At 54.0% G+C, this 16318-nt stretch overlaps 1 protein-coding gene and 1 pseudogene across 1 annotated transcript in view; one reads left to right on the top strand and one right to left on the bottom strand.

Annotated features, from left to right (window-relative positions):
- Window positions 1–11059: 11059 nt before the first annotated feature.
- The window catches only part of CAB39 (calcium binding protein 39), a 91710-nt gene continuing 86451 nt past the window's right edge, over window positions 11060–16318 (bottom strand). Inside the window, exons 8-9 of the mRNA XM_058665096.1 lie at window positions 14092–14235; window positions 11060–11364 (exon numbers count right to left, since the gene is read on the bottom strand). Coding sequence (XP_058521079.1) covers window positions 11176–11364; window positions 14092–14235 — 333 coding nt within the window. The 3' untranslated portion in view covers window positions 11060–11175. The remainder of the gene's footprint in view (window positions 11365–14091; window positions 14236–16318) is intronic.
- On the top strand, window positions 12206–12402 carry LOC131480274 (SS18-like protein 2; annotated as a pseudogene).

Genomic DNA, 16318 nt, shown 5'->3' with positions numbered 1-16318 from the left:
CCTGGACAGTTCCTCCTGTTCACGTCAAGTTATCCAGTGCTCAGTTCTTCCAGGGTCCGGGTCCAATTGACCTTGACTCTGTGTAGAAAGCGGTGTGGCAGGGCTGATGGGGGCCCTGCCAAGGATTTTTATTTTTAAAGATTTATTTATTTTTGTTTGAAAGGCAGAGTTACAGAGAGAAAAGGACAGAGTAGGGATTGCCCGTCTGCTGGTTCACTCCCCAAATGGCTACGACGACTTGAGCTAGGCTTGTCCAAAGCCAGGAACCTGGAGTTTCTTCTCTGTCTTCCACATACATGCAGGGGCCCAAGCCCTTGACCCATCCTCTGCTGCCTCCGCAGGCCATTAGGAGGGAGCTAGATCAGAAGTTGGAACTTGAACTGGTACCCTAAGGGATGCTAGCACTACAGGCAGAGGATTAGCCTACTACACCATGGTGCTGGCTTCTCAAGCCAAAGCCTTGACATAATTCACTAACTTTATCTTTAAACCCCCAGGGAGACGTTAAAGGAATGTTTGATGCTCCTATTTTAAGAATGTGTGTGCAGGCCACGGTGAGCAAAGAAAACCTGAGATGCAGCTCTTCATGCAGGGCTGAAATGCTTGAGCATGCAGAGCCCTCAGCAGGTGTGAGAGGGTGTGGGGGAAGCGCTACAGCAGGAGGCATGGGCCGCTCGCTCCTCTGCCGAATCCTGGGCCTCAGGGGACCTTGGCCAGCTCTAAGAGCTGCCTGATGTTGGAAACGAGCCAGCAGATCAGCTGGGGTCATGGGTCTGGGTTGGAGTTGGTTGTGCTCCCGTCTCAGGTGAGCTGCCGGTTGGCTGGCCGCTAGAATGCTCTGTCAGTCTTGGTCATGTGCTTGGCCGGCTGCCTGAGCTCGGCTGGGCTTGGCTGAGCTCGGCTGGGCTTGCTCATGGGGCTTGGGGTAGGCTGGGTGTGTGCCGGTGCTCAGCTCTATGTAGTCCCACGTGCTCTCATGTCCCTCTGAGATGTCAGCAAGTGTCTGGGGGTAGGGCTGCAGCCAAATGTCGGGTGCATTCAGAGGAAGCTTGGAACAAGGCATTATTCCCCAGGACCTCGTGGGCCCACGGGTAGTTCTGCTGGCTGGTTGGTACAGCCACGTGGAAGCCAGTGTGGCAGCTTCACTCACCCGTCTTGGGCCCCAGTGCGGGCTGGCATGCGCCACTGCTCCTCTGTGTAAACCCCGTGGTGCCTCGGTGTTCTGTAGCCCAGGCCAAGACATCTTCACGGCATCTTGCTCCCAAGAGGGTGTACAGAAATCTCGCAGTCTCCTGCAGGCCAGACATGGAACCAGCCCCAGGCACCACTTCCGCCACATTCTGCTGGTCTAAGCAAAGGCAAGAAAACACAGATTTAAGGAGTGGGCCATGCTACAGCAGCGGCTCAGCGCCCAGCAGGACCCCTCCAGTGGCGAGTGTGTAGGCTATGAGTTCTGTAGGGAACAAAGCCACCTTCTTCATGTCCACCATCAATTATTGCCTTATGTCTCAATAGATTAGTCTATAGGAAAAGGTGCAAGTTTTTTTATACTGATATGTTTAGAAACTCTTTTAAAAAGGTTGGTTTATTTATTTGAAAGGCAGAATTGAGAGAGAGAGAGAGAGAGAACATCTTGTATGTGATGGATTATTTCCCAGATGTCTGCAGTGGCCTGGCCTGAGCCAGGCTGAAGCCAGAGGCCAGAACTCCACCCAGGTCTCCCGTGTCGGTGACAGGCACCCGACTCTCGGAGCCCCACTGCCTCCCAGGGAGACGTTAGGAGAAAGCTGGGATGGCAGGTCACAGCACTGCGACGTGGGTGCAGCACACGTTAGTTCATGTTTTAGCCGTTTGCTTGGTTCATCTTTCCCTGTCCTTCTTGCAGAACCTCTTCGTACTTTGAATGGAGGGTTTTTCTCAGACAGAATCCAGCTGGGTCTAGCTTTCTGCCTTTGGATTTGGCTGTCTTGACCATTGGCATTGATGGATATGTCTGGAACTTCACTTGCCTTCTTTTTTTTTTTTTTTAAAGGCTTATTTACTTTTATTGGAAAGGCAGATATATGGAGAGGAGGAGAGACAGAGGAAGATCTTCCGTCCAATGGTACACTCCCCAAGCGGCCGCAATGGCTAGAGCTGAGCCAGTCTGACTCTTCCAGGTCTCCCATGTGCGTGCAGGGTCCCAAGGCTTTGGGCCATCTTGGACTGCTTTCCCAGGCCACAAGCAGGAAGCTGGATGGGAAGCGGGGCTGCCGGAATTAGAACTGGCACCCATATGGGATCCCGGGCATGCAAGGCGAGGATTTTAACCACTATGCGATTGCGCCGGGCCCTCACTTGCATTCTTGCTATGTATTTTCTGGCTTTCTCCTCTGCCCCACCCCATTTCTCATTGCCGTTTTCTTTGATGTTGAAGGACTGTTTATAATGCATCATTTAAACTCCTCTGGCGTCTTTTACCCTCAGTGCTTGCTTTAGCATGATTGATACTAACTCAATTCTAGCAAAATATAGATATTTCCATGAGCCAGCTCAACCCAATTCCTCCCTATTTTCTACTATTACTGCTGCAGATGAATGGCATATAGAAATCTATATATCACAAATATAACACGTAGCAATTTATACAAACTCAAGTCTGAAAAGAGAAGAAATGAGAGGCCCGCATGGCTTCCTGCTGTATCAACGGGTGTATTTCATCTTTGCAGCACGGGTTCCCTCCTCCCGTGGCTCCAGCTTCACCTCTCGCCCTATAGCACTTCCTCTGCTGCAGGCACGTGTGGCTTAACAACTGATCGCAACATCAGAATTCACTTTGCACAGACCAAGGTGACCGTGGGGTCACGTGCTCACATCACCTTGGGGGCCGCTGTTGCAGCCGGGGGCTGTTCCTGAGTGACACTGTTATGCAGCACAGGAAGAATTTTCTTTTGGGGGTGGGTCTTTTCTTAGTCTTCATTTGTGTGGAAATGTCCATTTCACCTGCAGAAGGACAATTTTGCTGGGTTTAGAATTCATAACGGGCAGTTTTCTTCGGGAGCACTCTCAACCATTTTGACTTCCAGCCCTACAAATGAGAGAAATAAACGATGCGGCATTGTTATGGCTTTGCCTCGTCTTGCTGCTTTCAAAACTTCTTCAGGGTTGAGGACCTACCATGTGGGCGCCTTTACATCCATCTTAGAATGTCTGGCCTTCCTGAGTGTATGGGGTGATGCTCCCACAGAACCTGCACCTGCCTTCCCTCCTTCCACAGCGGCCCCTGTGGATTCCTCCCAGAGCAGGACCAGCCTGGGGCTACAGCAGCCACTCCCCTGTGTTCTCTGCCCAGAGGCCGAGCCATCTCCCAAGCCATTGCCTTTCTGTTTTGTTCTTCGGCCTGGAAGCTGGTGGGCACCCGCTTGGTTTCAGCTTTGGGCCCTGGGCTCCAGCCGCACACCAACGCATGAGGGACGCTGCAGCTTCCTTCATTCACCATTCACTGCCCTGTTGCTGCTGGCGGACACTTCTGGCCAGGTGAAGGGTCCTTGTGCTTGGTTTCCAGTTTTCCCCATGGACCCACGGTCTCCAAGGTCTGGTGGATGTCCCCCCATCCTAGCTGAGATGCCGCAGCCCCTGCGTGAGGACACATGCACCTTCAGAGCAGACGGCTTCTGCCATCTGTGCACCCGTGGAAGCCTTGCAACTCTCAGGGATTCAGTCCACCCGGGTTTCTTGTGCCCACCACTTTGCTGGCTTCCCACTTTATTATTATTTTCATTTTCTTCTAGCACAGCAAGGAAGACCTGGCTGGGGGCAGAGGTCAATTCCAGAGCTTCCTCCTAGCAGACGACCCTGAGAAGGGCCGCTCTTTCACCAACTTGTTTTATTGTCCCATCAGCTCTGACACCCAGGCATGCCCAGCCCCTCACCCAGCGGCCACTCAGTGCCAGCCATTGTGGCTTCAACAGCAGCTACAGTGCTCAGGCTGGGGGAGGTGGCAGGACGCTGCCAACACAGCTGATGGGCAGGAAGTGCTTTGATCCGCCCCAGGGTTGGGGGTAGTGGGTCAGGGTCATGGAGGACTCAAGGGCAACACTGAGTGTGCAACCCTGATGGCTTCTCCAAATGAGCGCTGCTTCTCCCCTCTGCACTGCATCCCAAGAAGACAGTCCTCCAAGAAGCAGGCTTGGGCCCAGCGGCGTGGCCTAGCGGCTAAGGTCCTCGCCTTGAACGCCCCGGGATCCCATATGGGTGCCGGGTCTAATCCCAGCAGCTCCACTTCCCATCCAGCTCCCTGCTTGTGGCCTGGGAAAGCAGTCGAGGACGGCCCAATGCATTGGGACCCTGCACTCGCGTGGGAGACCCGGAAGAGGTTCCTGGTTCCCGGCTTCGGATCGGCGTGCATCGGCCTTTGCGGCTCACTTGGGGAGTGAATCATTGGACGGAAGATCTTCCTCTCTGTCTCTCCTCCTCTCTGTATATCTGACTTTGTAATAAACTGAATAAATCTTTAAAAAAAAAAGAAGAAGCAGGCTTGCAGGACACGTACATACCTCGTGCCCCAGCTCTGCCCACATCTGCCTGCACGTGGTACAGCGGGTGGGGGGATTGCAGCCCGTATTAGAATAGTGTGTGTCAGCCAGACCTCCAGTCAGACATCTCAGAGGCAGCCCTGGAATGTTCTCCCATCAGACCCAGTCTGTCCAGGTGGAAGTCTGGAGACCAGGAGGGTCCCCGTGACCCTCACCGCTTGCAGTAAGGACTGCCTGTGGGAGGCATCTGCTAACCCAGTGCCCATGTGCTGGCTATGATCCCAGGTCCTGTACCGCCCCCTGCCCCATGTCCTGCTGAGCTCCAGCTCCCAGGAAATGGCTGGAAGTGAGGATGCGCCAGGGCCACTCTGGTGTAGGTGTGGAGTAGGGGTGAGGAGCACTAAGTGTGGTGGGGAGCGGACACCACAGGCATGTGGGACTGACACCCTGGGGGTCCCAGCGTGCCCCATACCTTTTTTGGTTGGCTGCACAGGTCAGGGTCCCAGGCCTGCCTCAGTTGTCAGCTGAGCTGTGTTGGGCAAGGCCACGTTGGTATCCGGGCATGCTGAGACCTGGCAGCTAAGCCCATGTCCATGGCCAGCCCTGATCCTGGAGACGCCTCCTGCCCTCTCCTCAGACCTGGGCATAGCCCAAGTGCTGAGCTCTCACTCTGCCCTCCCAGCAGCGACCAGGAGCTTGTGCCCCTGCCCACAGGGGGCACGAGCTGCTCACTCAGCAGGTGTGAGGGGGCACTGCTGGCAGCTGCTGGAGAACGGGGGTCTCCCAGCTTGGGGCGTGGCTTCCTAAGACACCTGCCAGCAGCTTGAAATGAAATGTATACTGACTCTGTGTTGCAGAAACTTGAACTTCAGAGCCCATTTCCTATGTTGGGGAAGGACCAGTTGTAGCCTTTGGGCAGCTTGCTGCATTACTGTTAGAGGCTGAGGGCAGGGGCTGGCGTTGTGGCTTAGAGGCATAATCTGCTGCCTGGGACCATGAAATCCCATTTCAGAGCACCTGGCTGCTCTGCTTCACAACCAGGTAACTGCTCATGTAGCCGGGAAGGCAGCTGAGGATGGCCCACGTCCTTGGACCCTAGAACCCCCTCATGGCAGATGCAGAAGCAGCTCCGGGCTTCAGCCCGACCCAGTAATGGCTGTTGAGCCCATGTAGGTTCAACCCTGGTGGGTGGACTCCTCCAGGTTCTGTTCTCACCACGGTCAGGTGTCACCACTGCTGGACACCCACGGCTGGGTCCCGAGACACTGCCCCTGGTGCAGGTGTCTTCTGTAGTTTATCCGGTGGCACGGTGACGCATTCTGGACATGTTCTTCCCTGTTCCTTTTTGGATCACTTCATTCCCACTACCCCACTAACTCTAATCACTTCACTGAAAAGCCAGTTCCAGCAGAGATGACGGCAGGTGTTCTAACTCATACGATGAAGAAGATGCCAACCGCCAGGCAGCATGCCTGCTCCCCAGCACAGTGCTGCCACTCCCTTCCTGGGATGCAGAGCTGCATCAGGGAGGCAGCAAGGAAGCCTGAGCTGCGTGGCCTCGGCCAGGTGCCCAGGCCAAGGTCACGGCCCTGCAGAGAGGGGGTCTTGAGGTGAGGCATGAAGACAGGCCTGGAGAAGGCATCAGACACCTGCAGCCCAGCACCTCTCCAGACTGCCACCCAAACAAGTGAAACCTGGGGAACCCCCAGGGTGCTTTGCTTGACATGATGTGGTCCCCTGGGATAGAAAGGGGCCGAAGGGGAAAATGAAGGGCATTTCACTAGGGCCTGGGTTTTCCTTAATAGTAATGATGCGCCCACATGGGGTTATGAAAGGCAACAAGTGCACCGTGCCAACCTAAGATGCTCATACAAGTGATAACCTTTGCAACTTTTTCTGAAATTTATTGAGACAGAGAAGCAGACTGAGCAAGGGCACTCAGATTTGCTGGTTCACTCCCCAGTGGCTGCGACAGCCAGGGCCGGGCCCAGCTTCTGCCAGGAGCTAGAACTGCATCCGGGTCTCCCACGTGAGTGGCAGGGACCCAAGTACTTGAGTCATAAACTGCTGCATCTCCAGGGCATGTTAGGGAGCTGGACTGAGGAGGGGAGCTGGGATCCAGGCCCAGACAGGCAGACGCTGGGATGTGGCATGCAGCTATCCTAACAGGCACACTAGCCATTATGACAAACACCTACACCTGTCTATGAAAATGTAAAACTCTTCCAAATACTAGTTTATCGACAACCAACCAATACCCTCCTCTCCCCACCTCAATTCCATCGTTCACGTTTTACTCTCACATCTGTCCCTCCCTCCATAATGGTCCGCATGGTGCCTGACTCCCGACATGGGGTGACTTCCTGTCTCGGATTCACCCCGCACACTGTTGGCTCCCTTTTACAGGCACAGCAGCTGCTGCAAACAGGGAGCACTACCGCCACCCAGTGGACATTCTGGAGATAAGCACGTGCTGTCGGCAGAACCGGGCACGGTCGGGGTCGGGGGTCGTGGCTGCCGGCACAGGGTTACCGTTCAGATTCACATCTCTACTTCGCAAGCTCCTTTTTAAATGTTGGAACAGAGGGACAGGACGCTTCCAGAGAGGGGTGGGCTGCACTGTGTTGCTTCCCCTGGCCTCCGCTTCTAAAACCCACAATCCCAGCTGGTCTTTGCTGCGTTTCCCTCTTGCCCAGGGCAGGGTCTATTGGGATTTGATCCAAGAAGGCCTGCCATGCTGGGGATAGGAAGAACCACCAAGGACAGATGTGCATCAAGCTGGCTGATGCGGTGGGTGTGTGGGACACTGTGGGTGAAAGCTGTGGCCGTGCCATCCGCAGCAGGAACGCGTGTGTCAAGCAGGGCGTGGGATGCCCACAGGGTCCCCTAGTGCATGGGGGGCTCTGCCCTTCCCACCCCACCTCCAGGAGCAGAAGCCTTGCACCTGCAGGGCTAAGTACTCCACATGGGTTAGTGGTAGTGACTCAGGGTCTCTGCACAGGTGAGGGGATGAATGGGGGCTGGGCAACTCCCCTCACGTCCCCCTCCCCCCTGCAGTCCTTTCCCCAAGCCCTGCTCAACTCCACCTCCCAATGCAGTGGAAGCCCAGCCTCCTTGAAGTTGTAGTTTGCTGGGTCATGCCCATGGCACACCCCGGAGGTCCACAGCCGAGCAGCAGGGCCTCTGGCAGGCGACAGCTCAAGTCCCTTTCATTCTCGTAAAGGGTTCAAAGGCAGCAGCATTTCCTAGAAACCTCTGGGATCTGCAACCAAAGTGCTGCCTGGGGAGACGCACCCTCCTGCCAAGACACGTGATGGCCTCGAGGTGGGTCCCTGATCTAGGGGAGCGTGCCCTGCCTTCCAGCCAGGTGGGGGAGGGCACCTGCTGGGCACACAGAGACCCAGACATCAGCAGCGTGTCACACAAAGGTTATTAAACTGTATGTTCCCTGCCATCCATGTGGGCTTAACGAACCCTGCATTGTATACACAGGGCCTGGAGCCAGGCAGGTGGACAGACGTCTTGGTAGGTGGCAGCGGAAGGCCATTCTCAGGGAGGTGTCCTCCACATGGCTCCTGGGCTGGTTTCCCAGTGGCCACAAGGGCTGAACCTGACCTTGTCCGTCACACCTCTGGCCAGAGAGCGCCCAGACACAGCCAGAAGAGCACACTTGCCAAGCCAGGAGCTCTGGCCACGCCTGGAGGAATCAGCGAACAGCTATCCGGGTCAAGGTGAGACCGTCACCGCAGCTTTGGGGGTTTTTGCGACCTGAGGTGGGGCACTACGGGGGTGACCTGCCAGGAGAACTGGGGCTGCCACAGGAGCATGGCCTTTGGGTGGCCATCCTCTCAAATGGCAACAGGACTCGCAAGGACCTGTCGCCTCTGGAGAAACCCAGCACACTAGCTGACAGCCCAGCTAGCAGAGGTGATGGCGTGTGCTGGCCAGGGCTGCTCTCGGCTATCCCTGCAAAGGGCTGGGGGATGCGGAAGTCTGAACATTCCCAGAGGACAAGGCGTTGCGGCAGACGCGGGACACAGGTATCCTGCTGCCCCGGCTCTCATGTTTGCTGTAGTTTCATGATGGTAACATGTAAACACTCCTCCCAGCAGGTCCTGCTGAACTCTGTCCTGGACTAAGGAGAAAGGACCCACTCTCCAAACGTTCTGGCTGAAACAGGGTCCTGGGCCGTGGGTTAAGCCCCCACATGCAATGCTGGCCTCTCATTACTGGGATGCCAGTTCAAGGCCCATCACCCCACTGATGCACCCTGGCAAGCAGAGAAGACAGCCGAGGTGCTGGGGCCCCAGCCACCTGCATGGGAGGCCTGGATGACATCTGTCTCTCCCTTTCAGGTGAACATTTGACACCTTTAAACGACGGTGCTGATGGAAGGCAGAGCTAGGCTGTGCACGCAGGCAGTAGGGAGGGAGATCTGTGATGCCCAGGGCGGCAGGCGGGCAGTGGGTGATGGCCATCTCCACCTGGGAGGTAACAGTGGGCGCGGCTGTGTCTCCTCGGGGGACTGTCAGTGATGCAGATACAACTGTCCGAGAGCAAACATGAAGACAGACGATTCAGTTTCTCCAAAACTTTATTTTAATTTAAATTACAGGGCCAGCCAGATGTTCTCAGAAATTCACTTTTCCTCAGGAGAAAGGAAGCGCGGTCAAGGCATCACTCACAGCTGCACACACCTCCACGCGTTTTCGCAAAGGGTTAAAGTCACCTTAGGTGACTGCCATATGGAAAAGGAAATCTTTCTGACACAAAGAAACCACTTTCAGTTTTATAGTTTTGGTATATGAGTATCTTAAATGATGCTACCATCAAACGCAGCTGTTCCACTTGGATGTTTGCACGTTTTGATGGAGCGTGGCTGCCCCGCTGCCTCCGCAGGGAAGGCCTGGCGCTGACACAGCCACCAGCATGGAAGCTGCTGTGCCTCCTGAGGTTCTAAGAGCCGGCTGGGTAAGCACCCTCCCGTCATCAGCCAGCGGGCACAGCACAGCCCATGCCAGCCTCGCAGCCCAGCAGAGCCACGGTGTGTCTTCCTAAGAAACATCCCAGGTTCTCCTGACCAAGATGACTTTGGGAAAACCAATGCTAGTGAAGAACGCTGTTTGAGTGAGTGAATTAAATGTGCTGATACTTCGGGAGCTGTTTTCCTACCTGGTGTTTTTAGAGGAGACTTAAAACCTACTCAAACTTTGATTGGGAGGCCCCTTTTACTGGCTGATCAATCGTTCAATTAGTAAGAGAGGCGAGCAAAGAGTAATTATATAAATTTCTTAATCAGCTACAGCCATGCTGAGTTCAACCTGGTGAACTCGGACTGGTAAGTTGTTAGTTGTGATCTCTGTAGCACTAAGATGAAGAGACTCCATTGGGACAACTTTATAGATCAGAGCCTAGGAGACATTGTTCTGCCATGGTCACAGTAACAAAAGTGGTGCAAAATCAGTTACTTTATAAATACTGATCATTTGCAGCATTAAGGAACAGGACTTAAAAAAAATAATTTTCCCCCTAGGACACCTATAGCTAGAACTCTTCTTTTCCTAAGAGAGGCCAAAGCTACGTTTAGTAAGTTTTCCAACCACTGCCCTGGGCCACTCGCTTGAGGAGAGCAGGTGCCCGCTGGAGGCCTGGCCACGTGAGGCGTCAGCACCAACAGAGGCCCGGTCTCGGAGATCCGGCCAGGCCACGGCTCCTGTGGACGAACGAGGCCGGCAGGACGCAGGGCGGGAGCTGACCCAGTGCCCGGCCCGGAGCTCGGCCTCTTGATGGCACCCCATTATGGAACTAGATACAAAGGACTGGTTTATTAATTTTTTCCTTTTAATGCTGTGATATTTAAATGTTAAATCAGCATTTTCATGTGATCTGAAATATTTCAATTACATATGCGCATTCATTTTTTTTGCAAAAACTCAGTATTAGGTAATAGTTACATACTACTACAATAACATTCCTCTGCTGTACAAATTAAACCATTTAAAAGAAATGACCATTCTAAGAAGTATATACAAAAGAAACCTGTGAGCGGTGAGGAACTGAAATGCAAGGTGTCGTTGCTAGCTCTACTGTTTTAAAATCCCTTCAAAAAGTAAAATCAACAGGTACCCTTCAGCACAGCCAGGTTCACAAGTCTCAAGGAAATCAAGCGCCGGGACCCCTAGACAGCCGATGAAGCCTATGTACACTCCCGCAGGGCCTCGTGGGCTCCTCCCCAAAGCCCCCCTGACATGAAGGAAAGCCGTGTGGTCTTCTGCGGTGTCCCAGCCAAGGCGGGGAGGCCGTGCTGCCTATGCTCCGGGGGCATGGCGACAGGCAGGTCCAGGCGCCAGCGTGGTGCCCGCTCCCCTGCCCACACTGTGTGCTCGCCGTCAGGGCCCCGGCCGTGCTCATGCGCACTCCGACAGCGCGGGAGTCTGAATTCTGAAAGGACACGAAGATGAAGGCAAAGCCCCGAGTGCCTGAGCGTGCAAGCAGCAGCCTCGCTCTCCAACCTGGACTAAAAACAAAAGGCCAAATGAAAACCGTTCATTGAACAGCAGATTAGCAGTGGTGTTGCCTCAGGGATCGGGAAGAGTGCCTGCCGCGGAAGAGCTAACCGCACACGCTGACCTCACATTCACTACTGGGGGCGGACCGGAAGTTAGGCTTCTTGCTGGGCTGGTCTCTTCAAATCCCTGATCTGTTTCACTAAGTAGGTCTTCTCGTCGTTAAACTGCTCGTCCTCGGTCCTGTCGTTCTGGAACTTGCTGAGGAACTCGATGAGTTTGGTCTGGTTCTTGAGGAGGATGTCCAGGATGGGCTGCGTCTTGTTAGGATTGGCGACAAACACCTGCAGGGGAGAAGGCGGCAACCTCTGGGTAACTGGCCTTTGCGCTGTGACCAGTCCCTGTCGCACGACTTGAATGCTGTTTCAGCATGAAAAGGCCTGACAAGCCTGGCACACTGGCTCAGCTAGCCAGTCCTCCCCCTTCAAGTGCCAGCATCCTATACAGGCACCAGCTGTGTCCTGGGTGCTCCACTTTCTAGCCAGCTCTCAGACTGTGGCCCGGGAAGGTAGAGGATGGCTCAGAGCCTTGGGCCCCTGCACCTGCATGGGAGGCTGGAAGAAGCTCCTGGCTTTGGATCGGTTCAGCTCTGGCTGTTGTGACCAGCTGGGGAGTGAGCCAGCAGATGGAAGATCTTTCTGTCTCTCCTCCTCTCTGGAAATCTTCACAAAGGTCTGCCATGTTCATCCTGCTAGCTGCAGACAGTGCTCAGGGCCAACTGCAGACCTGCCTTCAGGAGACAGCGAGAAACAAGCTCTGGGCACGGGGAGCGGACTGCAGCCTTCTTGCTCATTTTATTCGGAGCACAGAGGGAGGGAGAGAGAGACTGATCTTCCACCTATGGGTTCATTCCCCAAATGGCTACTCCAGCCAGGGTGGGGCAGAATGAAGCCAGGAGCCCACGACTTGAGCAGGGTCTCCCGTGCGGGCGCAGGGCCCCAAGGACACAGGTGTCCCCAGGCACAGCAGCAGACAGCTGATCCCTGAGCTAGCATCCCGCTACAGGATACTGGCTGTGTCAGCAGTGACGTCATCCACTGTGAAGACCCTAACCCCAAGAGGCACATGTGCGTGGGGGGCAGGGGTTAAGATGCCCATCGGGGAGTGCTGGCAGGGCTCCCTGGCATGTCAGCGGCCTTCGTACCTGACTGGCTGAGGGGCAATGCTGAAATCAATCAGGAGACTCCTCCGCTGCACTGTGGAGTACCAGAACAAGGCCCGAACCCACAAGTGCATCCGGTACCAGCATGTGTTACATAGAAATCTCAGATCTAGCTGCCACTGAAGATGCCAGCCTAGCCAGTACTTCAAAAGCTGAATAATTTTCTAGTTAGTTGTTGTGAAAAGAAACCAGATATAATTCATCTCCCACAAAATGGACACAGGGTCTTTGCTAATTCAACTATTCAGAGTGTGAATGAAACCCCTGTTGTAAATGGGAAGAAGGTTACTAACTATGTTCTCCTCAAGAGATTGGCTCAGATGTCGTCTTTCCTGAAATGGAAGTATGTTTGGATAACAGACGCAGTGGGCAGCTGGGTGCTGGGTGGTCGGAGTCTGGCCTCGCCAAATGGACATGCCGCTGTGCCCGCCCTCCCGCCATTTGTACATGTCCTCCTCAGACTGTTCTTTTCAGGTTGCTTTGAAATAAAACTTGCTTTTCCAGGAAAAAAAAAAATTGCCAGTCAGGGTGTTGGTGTGTGGACAGACGTGATGCCGGAGCCTGGCTTTCTACTGGTGAGCACCGCGGGAGGCAGCTGTGACAGCTCAGCTTCCTGCGGCCCGTAGGTCTGCCGAGCCCGTCCCTGGCTGACGTGGGCATCGAAGGGAGTGACACAGTGGATTGCACAGCTGTTTGTTCCTCTACACGCATCAACTAAATGCAAAGTTTCAATGAACAAAAAGAGCAGGGCCTAAACCTGTGCCTCAGGACACAGGCATCCGGCTAGCAGTGAAGGATCTGGATCCCGCAGCGTGCCTGGACAGGGAACTCCTGGCTCAGGGTCTAGCTTTTCCTTATCACGCAGAACTAGGAGGGAGCAATGATGGCCAAAGTAGCTGGGGCTCTGCACCCACGGACGACTTGGTCTGAGTCCTTGGGGCCCAGCCCCGGCTGCTGCAGGCCTCTAGGGAGTGAGCCAGGCACAGAAGGGGAGAAAGGAAGCAAACACCTCTACAGAACACGAAGAAATGGCTTCACACGGGGCCAGTGCTGTGATATAGCAGTTTAAGCCACTGCCAGAATGCAGGCATTCCATGTGACTGCTGGTTCAAGTCCTGGCTTCCAGTTAGTCCCTGGGAAGGCAGCAGCAAGGCCCTTGGCACCCATGCAGGAGACCTGGATGGAGCTCCTGGCTCCTGGCTTTGTCCTGGCCTAGCTGCAGCTGTTGCAGCCATTTGAGCAGGAACCAGTAGACGGAATTTCTTTCTTTCACTCCTCCCCACCATTTTCTAAAAAAGATTTGTTTATTTTTATTGGAAAGGCAGATTTTATAGTTAAAAGGAAATACCGAGGGGAAAAGATCTTCCACCTTCTAGTTCACTCTCCAAACGGCTGGAGCCAAGTTGATCCTGAGCCAGGAACCTCTTCTGGGTCTCCCACATGGGTGCAGGGTCCCAAGTCTTTGGGCCATCCTTCACTGCTTTCCCAGGTCATAAGCAGAGATGGAAAGTGGAGCAGCCAGGACACAAACTGGCTCCTAAATGGGATGCACACTGGCAGGCACCCCTACTCCTCTTTGTAAATAAATATGTGAAGCAAATGAAATAATTCTTGGGGGAAAAAAGGTTTTACTTTGACAAACCATTCTCTAATGTGGAAGGTGGACACTATAGTTTCTTGCCCCAAAATTCACACAGTATGCCCTATTTCCAGATTTTTCTGTCTAAATGCTGAATGCACCATATGAACAGCCTACAATGGACTCTGTGACCTGGCTGAGAGCCCCACACTGTGTGAGCTAGTGCCCCAAGTTGCTGTGGGGGCACAGTGCACCGTCTTCATACTCTACCTTAAACACATGGAAGGCCTCAAACTGGATGTTGCGGCTCTTGTCTCGTAGGAGGTTCATCATTAACTTGAGGTTCTCAGGTTTACTGATGTATTTTGTCATAATTGTGAAGTTGTGTCTATCTAACAGTAGTTCACCGAGAAGCTGAGAAGACATTTAAACATTTTTAGGATTCAGAGAAAGACATTTACAATCAGTTCATTTCATCACCACCTCAGCAAGCATCAACAGGAGGTACTCAGAACCTGATGAACTGAACTGTGGGGCCTGCAATAGATGCAGGCACTGGACTGCGGGCCGGGGGACAAAGGCCCAGGGGCACAGCCGCTGGGAGCTTGGCTCTGGCGCCCCCAGGCCTGGGTCTCAACTGGCTCCCTGCTGCCCATGAGTGCTGCCATCTGTACAAGGAGAGGGGACAAAGGTTCCAGCATGTCACGACAGCACAATGAGGGACCCAAGTGTATGTGGGTGTGAGGTGCCCAGCTGGGCTGAGGTGCAGGGGTGTGCGGGAGGCTGGGGGAAGGCTGCACACGGGGCTACTGTGCCCTGCTTCCGCTGGCCCAGCATGGCCTTTCTGTGGCATGGACTATGGTTCAGATACGTGAAGTATCTAGTCAAGTAACCCAACATCACACAGGGCTTCCAAAGGACTGAGAGGACAGCTGAAGGCTCAGGGTGTACATTCTGCTGTGTTTCAGCTGAGTGACAGCAACTAGGCCTGCCGTCATGCAGCCTCCAGGTAGGAAACAGACAGGTTCACAGCTTGGGGCATCTGTTGCTATCCCAGGGAAGCTGGCAGAGGGTTTACTCTTGGAGCTACATGTATTGGAAGGGCTGGCTGTTCTTTACAATTTCTTTGAACAGGGTAGGTGCCAGGCTGGGGCCGTCTCCATGCTCAGAGCCCTGATTCCAGCCACCACGTACATGGGTTGAGCTGTCCTTGGGCCTGCCCGAACTCCAGAGACTGCTCCCTTCATGGTGAGTACACCCAAGGGGGAAGTTTGGAGAACTGGGAGGGCCCAGGTCCCACCCGTCACCATCATGGTGTGGGGGATGGGATTGGGGAGGGGCGACCTTGGGGTCTGGGGAGTAAAACTTCCAGCAGCCTGTTGATGCGGGTGGGTACCAGGCCAGGGCCGTCTCCATGCTTGGAACACTGATTCCAGCCACCACGTACATGTAGTGAGCTGTCCCCGGCGGTCAGCTCTGGGGTTTTGGTTCTTTGAATAGTTGCTTAGGTAGCGCCATGCCAAGCCCACTGTACTTCTGGGATGTAAATCAATCTTAAAGACTCCCAACGACAGAGTAACTTTTCTCTCTGAAGGTAAGGGAAGGTATGAGACCTGGTAGGTTGTAGGAGAGGGACCAGATGATCTTTACGGACAAGACTGATATACAAAACTCCTTTAAATCCTGTGTAGAACTTGTAATCACTAAACAATGCCGACCACTGAACACCAGTCCATGCAAAAGCTAAGGCTCGGGGCTTGTCCAGCAGGATATCCTATTATCTGAGATGATGTTGGATCACGAGACAGGTCACATTAGGCAGGACCATGACATTAACCAGCACATGATAGAACCATATCTGGGGGTAGATTCTGTGGGGAGTGTGTGGGCCAAACCCCATGGAAATATTAGCCTCACTGGTAAGCTCAAGAGTTGGGGTGGTAATGGACTAAGCTAATTGTGACCAAGGAGCCTGCCATCACTCACGGGTAAAGGAACCCACAACAGTCTGGTCTGGTCAAGGCAGCAGCACCCAAATGTGCATCCTGAATAGGGTGTGGGGTGGGCCAGGCTGCAACATTCACCAGCTCATACGAGGCCAAATGGAAGGCCAGACTAGGCTGGGAAGTGGCCCAAAACCCACTGGCATGTATGAGAACTGGGTCAGGGAGTGGGTCAAGAGGAGGAACTTGGGAAACTCCCCTGGCAGATCATAGCTCCCGCTGGTGAACACATGGTTCCAGACCTGGGGGTCAGACAAGCTGGGCAAAGTAGTTCAAATGGCTGGCTAATGTGTGGGTTGGTAACGGAATGGGGTAGACCAGGCAGGACTGCAGGACTAAGCAAACCTTAGCTCACAAGCAAAATTAGAAATCAGGATGAAACGCAGGTCGTGCCAAGCTAGGCTCTTGCACCTACTGGTCTGCGTGAGTCAGGGACACTAAGCCACAGCATCTAAAGCAGGGGCCGGGACAGGTGAGTGGCTGTGCCAAGCTGA

Source organism: Ochotona princeps, chromosome 5, assembly GCF_030435755.1.
Source record: "Ochotona princeps isolate mOchPri1 chromosome 5, mOchPri1.hap1, whole genome shotgun sequence".
Classification (NCBI taxonomy): domain Eukaryota; kingdom Metazoa; phylum Chordata; class Mammalia; order Lagomorpha; family Ochotonidae; genus Ochotona; species Ochotona princeps.
Note: the sequence above shows the minus strand (reverse complement) of the source record. Positions and strands in the feature narration are given on the sequence as shown.